We start from the raw sequence: 13525 nt of genomic DNA on the forward strand, positions 1-13525 counted from the left end.
TTTATGCAAATGTAAATAAAGGAGGGAAAAAGCCAAGCACGTGGGCAGAGATTTTATCATGCAGATCTTATTATATAATTTTTTAAATAAATTATTATATGTTTTATCAGTCACATATATATTATTAAATTAAGACACAGCTTCTTTAAAAAAAAAAAACATGAATAAATAAATTGTCAGTCATATACCAGGCGCTCTGGTTCGGGCTTCCAATGTCGTGATGACTTTACACGTTACTTTTGATGAATCAAGTGGTTTGTGTGTAGGCCAGATATAATACATTTACAGTCACTGTATTATATTATAGGAGAATATTAATTTATGTGTCGGGCAGCATTTCATGCTTTTAACAGATTTAATGGTTACACTTTTAAGGTTGCCCATTTTGAATGTAGCTCTTTGAGCGCCCTCTGCTGAAGACGGGGGGAACTGCACTGGTGCTGGTCCATACAAAGCTGCAAGGTATGCGAAGCTCATTCATTGTTAGCGCCTCATTAATACTCAGTCCACGGGATTTATGTCTCAGCATGAGCTCGAGTGCGCACACTGCCGAAGAGTGCTGAAGTCTGAGAGTCTGACTGAGATTACACTATCAAATGCACTTTTTTAAGCAAGGTAAGGAACCAACGTACATATTTAAAATCAGTTTGCTCTCTCGGACTTGATCTGTTCTGATCTAATATTACTGAATGGCGTGCGAGCTGAATATCGTCAGGTGTGTGTTAGTCATTACAGGTGCTTATAGCATCCTTATAGGAAAAAACTACTTTTTAAGTAAACCATGCTACCATTAACAAAATGCACATATTTGCAAAAACAAAAGTTTAGAATTTTTGCAAATCACGGGCTATCAAGAGGTTAAACCGTGTTTAAGGGGGAAAACGATTCTGTTAAACGTTTACTTGGATTTGGAAATGATTAAAACATTGGAAGTTGGCTGTTGCGAATGAAGAAATGTGTCTGTGAGGTCGTTGTGTTAAACTAAATTTAACCTTAATAAGGTTTTAATGCCCTTGGGTTAAAAAAAGACATGTAAATGTCCCGTGATGGCACTGAACTGCAGATCAAGACCTGAGGTTGTGAATTGTTTTAGAGTGGGGTGAAAGATCTCGCAGTCAATACGATGGTACTTAAATGCTTAAATAAAGAAAGTGTGACATCAACAAGTATAAGGCAGAGCTAGTGTATTTAGTTTGTAGTATGTTCTAAGAAAATGAGCACATGCTTTTGTATCACAGCAGCCTGAAGTCTGTAGTTCAAGTTTAATGAAGAAAGTGAAATTCAGGGTTTCATGAAAATGATCTTCGACTGGTTAATTATTTTATTTCACAACAGACAAGTCACATGCACTGTTCTCAATAACATGTGCCTTCACCTGGCCGTTTGATTTATGTGCAGGTTTTACATGCAATTTTGCATCGGCTGCTTTTCTTTTCCTTTCTTTTTTGCTTTAATACTTAATTTGAACAATGAACATTTCTTGAAATAAAGAAAATCCTACGCTTATTCTGAAACACTTTGGTAAAAGAGGTACCTACACCGGTGGTGGTGTACAGTTATCAACAGTGTGATGTTTGTTCTTGTGCCACTTTTCATCAGTCAGAGTTTTTCTTTAATATATGAGCACATCCAGTGAAAGCCTGAAGATGGAGTGGATTTGCTTTTAATGCTATTGATGTGTTTCTGTGTTTTACTAAGTTCACAATGTCTTTCTTTCGACCTTTTGACCCTGTTGAAAATGGGATTCAAAGTATAGTTATGTCTGTCTGCACAGGGGTAAACACATGTGTTGTGCCTTCAGGCTGCCTACTTGAATGTTTTTCTTTTTTGTGCTCCTATTACAAAGCATTTTAAAAGAAATATCACACATTCATTAAAAAAAACATTTCCAGATATTATTTTATTAAACAAAATTATCTACTGGCATTTGATAGTTGAGTTAAAAAAATGTACAGTGTGTATCACTCATGTCTGTTGACCTTGTTAAAGTAGAGCAATTTTTATTTTTTAATATTATGGCTCCGTTTTTGAGATAAAAAACAGCTGCTTCTGCAGAATCTGGATGCCAACTCCTCTGTAACGCTCTTTGTTTGGCTCAGCAGTTCTACTTGTTTCAAATATAGTTTAATGTACGTATTTTATAAGTGCATTTATAAATGTATTTTATTGGTCCCTAATAAATTAACATGCACCCAAGAGAACATCTGTGAAATGTTGGTGTAGATGGTTTAGAAAGTAAACGTTTTTGCAAGACCCTTTGAATAATAAAAAATCCTAGAAGTTGGTTCATACGGAAAAGAAAAGACCCTTTGAAACATATTCAAACTCAGGTCATAAACATGACAAATGAGCTGTTGTCTGCTCTGAGAAGTGTGGTGTGATGCTGAGAAAATAGCATCCTTCAATTAGTCCAACACTGGATGATTTTTATAGTTTTGGACAACCTGTTGAATAAGGATAACAACTTGGGTCATTTAATCACGAATTACAGTTGACAAAGTACTTGTTGTCTGACCTGAAATGGGGAGTTAAGTGACTTCTTAAATGTGCTGCCAGACCTGTCGGCAGATCCAGAACATCCACTAAACACTTGACAAGTTTCCTTTCTTCTTTGTCAAGTCTGAAGAACACGTTTTGCCCTGGGTTTTTGTGAACCATGTCACTGTTTAGCAAAAATGCTAAATGTTCCTTAAAGAAACTGCACACAGCAATGGTTACAATGTATGATGGTACATTCAAATTTCAAATAGACTGCTTGTCATGCTTTTACTAAGATAGGTGTGTATCCTTCATACTGGAATATATGGTTTATTCTCTAATGTAGACTTCTAATGTAGAATCAGGAAATGCACTGACCCACATACAGTGATACATTGCCATGTTTATCAGTGAGTCAAATCTGACGGTTTCCAAGTACTTGCATTGAGAATGTTTAGTTATGGCTGACATAACATCACCCTCCACCACTAGCACAGGCTTTTTTATAATCTGACTTTTACACAGTGGTGTTTACCTGGCTGACAGACAGTATACCACGTTGAAGAGTGAATATCTTCAAAACTAACCTTTGATACTTTTATGATATGTTATATGATATATGTTTATGATATATGATCATTTATGATAATTGCGTTGATTAGTTTGACAAGTGAAGATTTGACAAATCAAGATCTCGTGACAAGATGCAAGAAGTGGTATTGTCAGCTTTCCTTTTACAAAACAAAGTCAAGTCAAGTCACCTTTATTTATATAGCGCTTTTAACAATACAGATTGTCAAAGCAACTGAACAGCGTTAATTAGGAAAATAGTGTCAATAATGCAAAATGACAATAGTAAACACTAATTTTTCAGTTAAAGACAACATCCAGCTCAGTTTAAATAATATCTTTGCAATCATGTCAACGATATCGCTGGAAATGAAGTGTCCCCAACTAAGCAAGCCAGAGGCGACAGCGGCAAGGAACCAAAACTCCATCGGTGACAGAATGGAGAAAAAACCTTGGGAGAAACCAGGCTCAGTCGGGGGGCCAGTTCTCCTCTGACCAGACGAACCAGCAGTACGGAAAAATCAATTTAAGACGTAATAAAACAGACGATGAATAATATTAACAGCAATTATTATATGATGCAATCAAACTTATAGCAAAATGTGGTAGTTCTGTAACAAAGAACAAAGAAACTGTATTGTCATTATTGGGGATTTGTAGACATTCGAGAAGCACTAGTGGACACATTGTTGCTTAGCAAAGCTGCATTTATTTGATCAGTGATACAGTAAGACAGTAATATTGTGAAATATTATTCTGCCACAGCAGAATTATCTGGACAAATTTAATTTATTGTAAAAAATGTATTGTTTAATTTATTGTGGTGATGCAAAGCAAAATTTTTAGCAGTCATTACTCCAGTCTTTAGTGTCACATGGTCCTTCAGAAATCACAATATGCTGATTTGGTGCTCAAGTAACATTTCTTATTATCAATGTTGACAACAGTTGTGCAGTTTAATATTTTTGTGGAAACCATAATCCTTTTTTAGTACTCCTTTGAATAGAAAATCCAGCATTTATTTGAAATAGAATTCTTATGTAACATTGTAAATGTGTTTACTGTCACTTTTGGTTAATTTAATGCATTCTTGCTGAATAAAAGTATTAAAAAAATGATTTGACCCTAAACATAATTGTTATAATGAATTAATGTAGCCTATATTCCTTTAGATTAAAAAGAGTCTTTTAAGATCAGGATGAACATTCAGCAAACTTTATCCAAAGGTTCGACTGGCACTGTAGGTTTTTTTTTTTTTAAATTTCTACAAATGTGAGAATTTGTACACGAGCACATACAAGTGTTTTAGTTATATTTTGGTTCTGATACGATTCTCCCTTCCTGTTGTGCTAACCACCTCCTTACAGACTTGCCTTTAGCACTTAAAACACTTATTGCTTAGACATGTTTATCTGATCATGAGTTTTGATATCCACTGAACCTGGAAAACAAAAAATGCCTCCACAGGATGAACATCTTCATAACATTGAAGATTATATTTCACGTTATGCACAACCTGTCAAAACAAGGGGCAAGGCCTTTTTACTTGCTCCAAATAATCCTTAATATCTCATGTCAGTTGTTCATATAATTTTCTGTAGGACACTCAAATTACTGTGTTCCAGCATCAGGCAACTTTTGATTATAGGGTATGGTTAAAACGGGTTATATTTTAATACATATTTAATATTTACTGATACAGCTGTAGCAGTTAACTTAAGTTGGGAAGAACATTCCATCCTTTTATTAGAATTGAGTGATTGATATGAAATCTTTCCCACAGGTCGTTTGATAGTTTTCTGCTTCAGGGCTTTTGAAAGCATTGCCACTCCTACATAATTACATTTAACCTTTCCATATCTGCTGTGTCATGTGACTGGAGCCTATATTTTTCTCTCTCACCCTTATTCAAGGACTTTTAACTAATTAAGCCAGGCATTGTGAGCTCAGTTCAGTTTTGAGTTAAAGAACAGGTTTCCTTGCATAACCACCACACTTGTATTCTCCTCCCTCCTACTCGGTTTCAGGTGTGAAGCAGTGAGTCATTCCATATCAAACACCTGCACCAGTATAAATGAGTTAACGTCACTACATCCCGGACAAGACCCCCTATTCATCCATATACATTCAGCTGGAATCATTAGATGTGGAAAAGAACACCATGTTCTCAATCGGCCGAACCTGCCTCAGAGGAATCTACAGTTGTCAATGGAACAGTCAAAACAGAAGACAAAATGTGAGATTTTATTCTTTATACTTTGCATTGCAAAATGAAGTTGCACATCAATGATGCACCCATTATCTCTTAGAATTTGCAGACCGTTTTCACTTGACGTAATCAGTTGAGAGAGGCGGAATAGTTTACCATGTCTAATAAATGTAGAATAGACTCAAAGAAAATGGTTGTCATTGAATGCCTCCTTAATGAACAGTTCTCATGTAAATGCTCTTTCCTTTTAAGTGAGTACAAAGCTGTGAAGACTGGTGATCATGACAGGCAGAAAAGTATGTTAATTAGTAGCCTGGATACAAAAGCAAGGCTCTCAATTCTTTTGATTTGTGTCAGAAACAATTACCGATGCATTCAGAGATTTCGAAAACCCTGTGTGGGATGGACTCGTAATAATCAGCTATCATAATAAATAACCACTCGCTTTAGAGATTGGCCCCGATTTTCAATATTCGGATCAGTAGGCGAAACTCAACGTGAGAAGACGATGGCTGTGCGCCAGTGCCCCCCAGGCTCTCATTTGTGACTAACCTATGACTTTTTAAATCATCACACGCACACAGGTGGAGCATTGAGGGAAAGTTTTAAATAAACATATTCTTCTTTTTAGTGCTGATACATTTGTTAGTGGCAGTAAATAGGACAAAGAGAAGAGCTTACTGAAAAAGAAAAGAGATGATTGAAGTGTGCATTCTTGCTTTGTTTGTGTATAGAGGGCTTGCTGGTGGTTCTCCTTTCTGTCTTTTGTGTCCATACTTGCCCTGAGTTGGATGTACGTTTGTTTTATTGCCTTCAACGACCGCAATGATGTAAATTGGTGAGCACATAAACACAATTACACACTTGCTGATTATATGACTATATTGTAAATCCATTGGCCCAGTGTTTCCAAGTTTACATGTAATACCTGGTTGTCAGTCTGCCGTTTCATTTTCCTTTGCAGGCTTGCCTTCAAAACCTTAAAAAAATGGGTGAACTGGTACATGATAGTGATGGTCATTTCTGCTGTGCTGGCCACATACTGCCTCTTTCTGCTGGTAAGAAGAGAGAATGGAAACATTGAAGGGCATAATGTGATCCGGATTGCTCAGCTGGTAGCATTCGTAAACAATGGTTGCACCAATAAGAACATTCTCTTTTTTAATTTCAGGTATTTGGATTGCTGCATTTAATAATCAGAGAGCCCTTGAATTTACACTGGCTGCATAAGGTACTCTTTACCCTTTTAACTTGTACTTTTTGTTGTTTGAAGGTTGCATTAAGACTTTTTTTAAAATTAAATAAATGTTTTCTTTATTTTTGCTACTTTTTAAATGCCTTCGGTGCATTATTATTATTATTATTATTATTATTATTTTTATATATGTGTATATGTGTGTACCCTTGTCCCAGACACAGGCTGTCCATCTTAAAGTCAGTTATGAAAATATTATATAAACCATAAACAAGTTTTAATATTTTTTAACACAACTCATTTTCACCACAGTGAAAACCATTTAGCCCCTAAAAAATTTATTTGTAAATTTACTTGTTAAGGTAAATGTTATGTAAATGTATCAATTATACATAAAAGCTGACTATAAAATTAGCGTTAAAAAAGACCTCAGTGCTCATAGTTGAGGAAGCAATCTCATATTAGTTATCTTTAAAACTTGGGTAACAATCTATATCACTGTTGGTCATAGTGCATGAAGGAAGTTCACAAGATGTTAATGAATGATCCCAGTACATTAATGATTCTCTGTTCAGGTGTTTCTGTTTTTAGGTCTCTTCACTGTTGCTTTAGGCACAGCTGGATTTTGTATAAAATGGGAAGAGGAGTGGAAAACTGTATATATGTCATTTCAGGTAAGAAGCCTTCAACCATTCAGCATTTCAGTAATGGTACATTGTCCTTTATGTCTTTGCAGCTGGTTCTCATTGTATTTCCTGTTACCTTATCTATTCTAAATGGCAGTGAGATATTTTACACTAATAGCATGCATATCCCTCAGCATGATGTTATAGTATACTGCATTTATCACAAGACTGTCACTCAGGTGTCCATATCTCTAGTTACACCACTATTGTTGTTCTGCAGTGTATTAAAATCCCATCTTTGGTTTCCCGTAGGCCACTGCTCCTTTCCTGCAGCTGGGTGCTGTGGTGGCTTTGACCTTGATCAGCTGGCTGGTGTTCCAGAGTTATCATAGAGCAAAAACAGCTGGTCAGTGTCTCCAAAACAGCTTCTGACTGCACATTATATTGCTTATTAAATTGCTATTCACCAAACAGATAAATGCATGGACATTTACAAATTGATTTAAATTCAAATCAATAGAATTTGTATATTACCTGTTTTTTAGTGTGTACTTTATACCTTTGATTAATGTTACCAGTTGATGTAAATGTGAAAGTTAGCACCAGTGATGCCTTTAATTATGCCAAATACAGATATTTTTCTGTATGTCTTTGTCTTTGTAGCTTGTAAGGTTTTTATAATGATGACCTTCCTGGTAGTGTCTGCTGCTGTGTTCCTCTGTCCCCTTGCAATCTGCTCTCCATGCATTACTAATAATCTTCCCCCAAAACCGGCCCTCGTCGGACACCGCGGTGCTCCGATGGTAAGTGGTAACGCCTTAGTTGTAACTTTTACATTTTGAGACGTTCTTTCCTTTTGTTAAAACATGTTTACACTGGCGTGCCAATCAAAATCTTGTCTTTGCTGTTTATTCATGTAAACATTGCTGTTTACACACGATGAATCATCTGCTGTAGCTTCTGAATCGATTTAGGATTATGATGATTATGGCATCGTTCCCAGGTTATAAGCTATCAATTTGGAGGAATGTAATTCATTAGCGTGTCAGTCTGTTGGAACATTTTTCAAACATTAGCAAATTATAGATACAATAATCACAGTGAAAACATTTACAGTCATTAAAGAACATGTAGTCCACATCCAGAAATATCATTTGAATAGCTGACTATCTACAATTCATATACAACCTGTTAAATTCCACTGGCGGGGAAGGTGGAGGAGGAGGTGTTTTGACATCTAAAGCTCTGTAGGTTTGATCTCCCTGCGCTCACCAGGATACTGGAGGTTAACTGTGAATAAAAACAGAGGCATGTGAAGAACACAGATGCTACAGCTTTTGAATTTAGTTTAAACCGAGCATGGAAACCTGAACATATTTATGTAGCAAAATAATGGTCGTTAAAAAAAACCCCCGTAATTATTATTTTTTCCCTTTTAAAGGTGTCCTTCCCTCCCTTGTAGTAACAAGCCCAGAAAATAAAATTAATTAAGAACACATATTGTTAAATAAAGTCATGAAATCATATGTTGTAGTAGCACAGATTAAACCTGTAGATGAAAGTAAAATTGCTAATTTTATATTGATGTGTGTGTGTGTGTGTATGTGTATATATATATATATATATATATATATATATATATAATAATTATGTATTTAGATGGCTCCAGAGAACACCGTGATGTCATTCAGGAAGAGTATGGAGTGTGATGTGGTGGCATTTGAAACAGATGTGCAACTCGGGTAACAGATTGTCCCCCGAAACACTTGCTTCTATTTTGTATATATGTGTGTGTGTATAATGTATATGTTTGTGTGTGTGTTTAGTCCTCTTGTCTTTCTTTTTTCAGCAAGGACATGAAGCCTTTTCTTATGCATGACAATGGTTCAAGCTTTTTGCTGCGAACAACTGATGTGAAGGATAAGTTTTTAGGTCGAGATGGTGACATGAACACTAACTTCACATTGCAAGAGTTACAGACTTTAAATGCAGGCGAATGGTTTGTAAGGGTGAGGACAGATTTTTTTTTTTGTATTTTATGTGTAATTACTTTCTGTATTTAATTTAAGTTTTCCAATATGTATATAGCTTTTATGTAGTCCAACACATTTGACAGTAATTGCTGTTATGTAACAATATAATGGAAATAGAAATGTAAAACAATTCATTTTTACAATTCATTACACAATTATATTCATTATATTATATTATGAAAGATCTGTTGTAAAGACAGCTCATGTGCAGTTGCATTTGAATGCAAACTAGATAAAGCAGTCAACATCTCTCAGTCAACATGAGGAGTATCTGTTGATAAGAGCAAACAACCTTGAACTCCACTGAAGTTGCAGCTTTAATCAGTATGAGCAGATGTTGAGCAGAAAACAAAACATTCTTCCACTTTGCATTTGATATTCACGTTCTGTTTCAGTTCTTCAGCAGTGTGATGTCAAAATAACAGATTTGTTTAAAATTATATCTTTCGATTTTTCAAATATAGACCGATCCATTTCAGTCAGTGTCATCGCTCTCAAAGGAAGAGAAGATGGAGGCTAACAACCAGACAGTACCATCTCTTTCTGAGCTCTTAGTCATAGCCAAAAAGCATAACGTCTCCCTCATATTTGACCTAAAAAACGAGAAAAACTCAACAGGATTCCACAACAGCGATTCTTACTACATCACTGAAACGATCAAAAAATCAGGCATCTCACCAGACAAGGTAATAATATCAATGAAATTTAATTTCTATTACACTTTCAGAAACTTCTTGGTACGCCCTTTTTTTATTTGTATTAAATGTCAGAATCCTAAAACATTTTGTTTTGTTCTATCAGTGTTAACAAAATATTTCTATTTCCCTTTTTTATTTCAGGGTAGGTTTAGTAATGTTAGTACCTCTGCTTATTTATTTTATTTCAGATAAATAGGCAACATTTCTAATTTTTGTTTAAGTGTTTTTGAGTTTAATGTTACAATGTTTTGCACCATTGAATGTAGTTTTAGTATTCTGTATCACTTTCAGATATGGTGGCTTCCTCCAGAATATAGACATGACGTGAGAAACATTGCACCAGGGTTCAAGCAGGTGTATCATAATGAACAAGACATGAAAGCGGATGGTGGAAGCTTTCTGAATATGAAATACAGTTCACTGAATGCTCGCGAAATAAGGTAAGTGTAGGAGGATTGGTGCGGCTTATCTGACATGCAGAGACATGATGCTGCTGCCATTAATGTTGGTATGATCTCACAGCCTTAGGGAACGTTCGCACAGGGTTTTACTTTCTTACAAAGATGACAGAAATGCTATGAAAAATGAATGCCGATCTGTAGCTTAAACTTACAAATGTATCTTCTAATGATTATAGTAGCAGGAATGCCGAGTTACCAAAATTCAACACATGATGATTGATGAAACCGTTTCCAGACGCTATTGTGTCCGGTTGGGTGCACCTGTCATTTTATAATTTTACCTGACAGTTAAGATGAAGAAAGACTGACTGAAATCTTTACTGATGAATAAGACCATGTTAAAACGGTCCTGCCACTCCTGTCTATTGTGCCGAGAAAACTGGCTTGTTGCGACCTGTCTAAAGGTCGCTGATATGGAGCCAAAAACAAGTAAATAGAAGGAAGATTTGTTTCTTTTTTTATTTTGACATGCATTTTTTTATTTATTTCACTGCACAGTGAGCTGCGGGGAAAAAACGTGTCCGTGAATCTGTGGGTTGTAAATGAGCGCTGGCTCTTCTCATTACTGTGGTGCTCCGGGGCCAGTTCAGTGACCACCAATGCTTGTCACATCCTCAAAAACATGTCTAAGCCTGACTGGCATCTGGTAAAGCTCAGCCTATCTTTTCACCTATCACTGTGTATTCTGCCATAAAAGAGAAGATGTTTTTCCATTTTGTATTCACATGGGCTTGTCTGAATATGTAACTCCTCTGGAATCCTTTGTTTGTTTGTGTATCTCTCTTTGCACGTAACAATGAAAGGAGCCTAATATCTACATGGGAATATGGATCTCGGTTGACGTGATATCGTGGTTGTTGATGTTTGGCCTGTTTCTCTGGCAAAGGTAAGCAATGAAACTCACCACATGCAGTATAATGCTGTTAAATTGATTTTAAAGAATTTTTTGGTGGAGATTTTAATGTGTAGATTATAATAGCTGTAAACCTTTTAATTGTATATTTAATTACTTTTCTAATATTGTTTATAGTGTTGTTTATATGTGTAACTTTCCCATTTATAATACCAGAAACAATTGATTATTTTATAAATATACATTTTTGTGTATTATAAATTCTAATGTTGATTTAAATTCACATGCTTATGGGGACAATGTAAATAAATAATTTAATATAAATATAAATGTATTGTATATTAGAAATGGCAGGCTAAGTAAAATTTATTGCAAGTAAGCTAGCTGGTGTTACCAACTCTAAAAGATATCCAACCAGATTTCCCAAGAACTGAACATGTCCATCACACATAATGTCAAAATTCATAATACCACTCAAAAGAAAAACAAAAAGAAGCAAATGTTAATCATAGCTATGAACAGTTATTTATTTCAGGACTTCTAGATTAATTTAATAAAAGTAGTCAGAAGTGCCACTAATTGAAGAGTCACTCAAATGTTGATGAGCAGAGAGTTTATAATGGGCATTTTTCTCTTTGTTTATAAGCAGGAGGAGGAACCATGTTTTTCGTCAGAATACAAGCGAGAGAAGTGTCCCCCTGCTTCCTCGCTGAATGATACCATCCCTGACATGACAGGGCGATTCCTTGGTTCACTTTTTGAAGGATTGTATGTGGGCATTGTCAGAAAACCACACCATGTTAAATGTTATGCTGTAAATTCACATAATATTTGTGCTTTTAATGTAGACTGCATATACAAGACATTGTTTGATTTGAGAATTTATATATTTCCTCATTAGTGCAGCATATTGTGCAGTGCTGCCACCTCTTGTCAGAGTTAGGTCAGGAGAACTGACACTTTTCTTAAATGACAAGACATTTTACAAGGGTTGTTTACTTTTGTGAAAAATTTTAGACCTGTCCCAAACATAAACAGTGTTCAGTGTCAATAGCAGGAAAAGTGTTTTGCAATATGAGCATGATAAGTGTAGTCAAAGACACCTAGTGTTTTAAATGAACAAAATTTGTATATAGATATGTAAATATTTTTAATTGCTATTTTTTTTGGCAAATGGGCATTCAAGACAAAATTCAGAAAAGAGGTGGTTTAAGTATAACTGTGTTGTGTGTTCATTTAAAAAAAGTATGGGAGATCAAGGTTGGCTGGACAAGATCTGGCTGGTACAGGGTTCATTTTGGGGTCGTAATATTTTGGTGTTGCCACAAAACTGAATGTTTGCCCTTTTGGCTCACATTGGTTCTATAAAGACATCTATAAAAATTACTTTATAAATATTAGTTATGGGAGACATTTTTCATTTGTTGTACAGTTTGGATACCTGTGATTAATTATGCTTTCCAGGTGACATCATTTATTGCTAATATAATGATTCATGATATATTATTAATTTTCACAACTTTTACAATCTTTTAAATAACCAATAGGGAAACTTTAGAAGATGTTTTGCTCCTCAAAGTGCCTGTTTATACCTTTTATGCCATCCAAATATGTAATATTTCAAGAATCAGTCACTGATTCCCCATATTGAACACCCCATATTGACTGAACAATAACTTTGTTTGAGCGATTAACAAGTTATTTTTATTGATATATTGCAGTCCTAAATACGTGGGTGGCATAACCGGTATAAACGGGGGCAAAAGCAACATCTAAAATCTCCCTATTGATTATTTACAAGATTGTAATAGTTAAATAAAATTAATGATATATCATACATTTTTATTTAATCATAAAAACACTATCTGGCAAATTTGGGTTAAGTGGTGTTAGTTTGGTTTAAAATAAACGTTTACATCTGTTCAGTTTGTTGCATCCCTTTATAAATTGTGCCAACCAACCACACAACCTCAGCCACAAGTGCACAATATAACTTTTTTATTTTTAATTTTATTTTTATAAGCAAATATTTTGTGATACTGAATGTGAGATTTTCATCAAGGGAAAAAAAATCGACCAGTCAACCCTGCCCTTGCTTTTTAATGTGAATTCCTTGTATAAAAATGGTAAAAGCTGTTGTTGTTTCAAAATCTATATGTTTGCACGATGTAAATGTAATAAAGCAAAAGTTTCAATTAAATTGATCACAAATACTTTGCATAATGCTACTGGAACGTGTCACCAACCAATGCACAGACTGAAGGCAGGTCTGGATCAGCGTGTGAGTGGAGCGGAGTGACCGAAGAGATAATACACAGCGATCTGTAACCAAATCCACTCCGGGATTTTCATTTGCCCAAAGCGTTGATGGAGCGACATCGAATGAAAAAAACACTGAGGGA

General features: G+C 35.2%; 1 protein-coding gene across 2 annotated transcripts; it reads left to right on the forward strand.

Annotated features, from left to right (window-relative positions):
• Positions 1 to 457: 457 nt before the first annotated feature.
• On the forward strand, positions 458 to 13313 carry gdpd2 (glycerophosphodiester phosphodiesterase domain containing 2). Of its 2 annotated transcripts, none has more exons than XM_016232143.1 (15): positions 458 to 615; positions 5076 to 5284; positions 5992 to 6095; positions 6222 to 6315; positions 6429 to 6488; positions 7028 to 7126; positions 7391 to 7484; positions 7742 to 7881; positions 8738 to 8820; positions 8928 to 9087; positions 9576 to 9797; positions 10101 to 10249; positions 10769 to 10916; positions 11074 to 11156; positions 11773 to 13313. In XM_016232143.1, the coding sequence occupies exons 2-15, from the start codon at positions 5210 to 5212 to the stop codon at positions 11834 to 11836; spliced, it is 1575 nt and encodes a 524-aa protein (XP_016087629.1). In that variant the 5' UTR covers positions 458 to 615; positions 5076 to 5209; the 3' UTR covers positions 11837 to 13313. The 2 variants fall into 2 exon arrangements, with proteins under 2 accessions (XP_016087629.1, XP_016087628.1); XM_016232142.1 differs by having other exon boundaries at positions 11770 to 13312.
• Positions 13314 to 13525: the final 212 nt, after the last annotated feature.

Source organism: Sinocyclocheilus grahami, unplaced genomic scaffold (assembly GCF_001515645.1).
Source record: "Sinocyclocheilus grahami isolate Dianchi unplaced genomic scaffold, SAMN03320097.WGS_v1.1 scaffold407.1, whole genome shotgun sequence".
In the NCBI taxonomy this organism is placed as follows: Eukaryota; Metazoa; Chordata; class Actinopteri; order Cypriniformes; family Cyprinidae; genus Sinocyclocheilus; species Sinocyclocheilus grahami.

Excerpts from the sequence above, each read along its gene's own strand:
- gdpd2 (XM_016232142.1), top strand. The coding sequence starts at position 5,210 with ATGTTCTCAATCGGCCGAACCTGCCTCAGAGGAATCTACAGTTGTCAA. Across the intron at positions 5,285-5,991 it reads GTCAAAACAGAAGACAAAAT|AGGGCTTGCTGGTGGTTCTC; the intron begins GTGAGATTTTAT and ends GTTTGTGTATAG. Across the intron at positions 10,917-11,073 it reads CTAAGCCTGACTGGCATCTG|GAGCCTAATATCTACATGGG; the intron begins GTAAAGCTCAGC and ends TAACAATGAAAG.